We start from the raw sequence: 1,982 nt of genomic DNA on the forward strand, positions 1-1,982 counted from the left end.
CCTGAGGCTGCAGCCCCTCCAGGGCCTCCTTGGGGTTCAGGCGGAGCGTGACGGGGATGATGGGCAGCAGGCTGATGTACCTGACAGGCCGGGGGCAGCTTCAGCCAGGAGGCCCCTCCCCAGCCCAGCCCTGGCCCCTCAGCCTTGCTCGTCACAGACACCAGTGCCCGCGCAGCCGGCACTGCAGTGCCGGCCAGGAAACAGCATTCAAACCAGGGGGTTCCCCCCCGAGGGGCAAGGGACGCTCTGGGGACGGTGGGCTGACACCGCCGGGGAGGGTGCACGCAGCCCGACCCACCTCTTGGCCAGCGTGATGTTGTAGTAGCCGAAGAGCGTTGGCCAGTGACGGAAGGACAGCTTCCTCCACAGCTCCTCGTCCTCGGGCCCCCAGGTGACCTCGGGGGCGGGGCTGTCAGGGACGCCCTCGGCCAGACCCCCGGACTCGGGCATCTCCCCTGGCAACGTGTGGTTCTCAGGGAACTTGGGGGCATCCGGTGGGAAGATGGAGAAGGCGGGGTCCGGGTGGCTGGCGGGCAGCATGCCTCCAGGCACAGGCACGGGAGTGAGGGCGCCCTCGCCCAGCGGGCTCTGCTCCGTCACCTGGGCCGCGAGGTAGATGCGCAGTCCAGCAGGGTCTGTGTACACCAGGATGCCGATCCAGACCACGGTGCCTGCCTGCAGGGGGCAAGGGGTGCTCAGCCAGGGCTCTGGGCGCAAGGGGCAGCCCCACCCCACATGCCTGGCCCTCCTGCCAGAGGCGGCAGCACAGGGACCTCGGGCATCGGGGAGAGGACACGGCCAAGCTCCTTCTCTCTGCCCCCCGAGCCCCCACTACCATCTGGGCCAACTGCCCCGGGGACCCAGTTCCCTCTCCGTGCTCAGGGCTGGGTGGCCTGGCCTGGAAACCGAGCAGCAGGCCAGCCCCCATCTCAGCTGCGACCATTCCCAGGGTCAGCGGCAAGAGGGACGAGGCCGGGCCTGCTGCAGGGCCACCCACAGGCCCTGTCCTCACCTCACTCCCTGGGGAGGCCCTGCTGGCAGGAAGCCCATCTGCTCCGCCCGCCCAGCATTCCCGATGCCCACGCACGACCAGCAGCGATGAACCCTAACTGGGAGTAGGGCTGGCTCCCGCCCGGGGTCACAACCCCTGCCCCTGACGCCCCAGGGCTGCTGCCCCCCGAGACCAGCTGTTCACCTGGGAAGCGGGTTTGGGTGGAAGAGGAGGCCCCCTCCCCAACTCTAAGGCAAAGCGCAGGGCAGGGCCGGGGGAAGGTACCATGATGAGCCGCTGTGCCAGGCGGGTGCGAGCCAGGAAGTAGACGACGCGCAGCCTCTTGGGGAGCCGCAGGTTCCGGAAGGAGGACGGCTGCAGCGTGACGGTGTGGGGGGTGGCCGGCCGCACAGCCAGCTGCCGTTCAAAGCGCGCGGGGCGCCCCCCTGGCTTAGCAGGAGGCAGGCAAGCCTCAGGGGGCAGCCGCTTGTTCAGGTCCGCCAGCTGTGGGCACAGTGGTCAGTGGGAGCTGTCCCCTGGATGTGAGCTGCCCCGTGGGCGTGAGCTGCCGGGCAGCAGCCCCCTGAGGTCACACCTCACCCAGAGACCCTGTGAGCTCAGCCAGGGCCCAGGAGGGCGGGACCCACTCCTACCTCCATCCTGCGAATGTCGATGGACAGGACGGTGGTGAAAAACAGCATCTGAAGGAAGAAGTCGGACACCAGGCCCACGACGGCAAAGAGACAGAACTCCTGGAATCAGAACGGCCCCGTGACCTCAGGGCCCAGCGGTCCCTGCCCAGCTCGCAGGCACCTCACCATCTGCACAGCCCCAGGCGGCAGCGGAGCGGCAGTCCTTCCGGGTCTGGGCCCGGCCAAGCAGGGGCAGTGCGGGCGCCTCCCTGCCCACCAGGGGGCAGCAGAGACCCAGGTCTTTCTCCATGAACCTCGCGGAGTCTGATCCAAGCTGGGAGCTCAGAGCCCCACCAGCC

At 69.0% G+C, this 1,982-nt stretch overlaps 1 protein-coding gene across 1 annotated transcript in view; it reads right to left on the reverse strand.

Annotated features, from left to right (window-relative positions):
• SCAP (SREBF chaperone) overlaps window positions 1–1,982 on the reverse strand; it is a 39,538-nt gene that overhangs the window by 4,205 nt on the left and 33,351 nt on the right. Inside the window, exons 9-12 of the mRNA XM_014540503.1 lie at window positions 1,645–1,743; window positions 1,277–1,495; window positions 299–675; window positions 3–80 (exon numbers count right to left, since the gene is read on the reverse strand). Of these exons, the coding sequence (XP_014395989.1) occupies window positions 3–80; window positions 299–675; window positions 1,277–1,495; window positions 1,645–1,743 (773 nt within the window). The remainder of the gene's footprint in view (window positions 1–2; window positions 81–298; window positions 676–1,276; window positions 1,496–1,644; window positions 1,744–1,982) is intronic.

Source organism: Myotis brandtii, unplaced genomic scaffold (genome assembly GCF_000412655.1).
Source record: "Myotis brandtii unplaced genomic scaffold, ASM41265v1 scaffold246, whole genome shotgun sequence".
Lineage (NCBI taxonomy): Eukaryota > Metazoa > Chordata > Mammalia > Chiroptera > Vespertilionidae > Myotis > Myotis brandtii.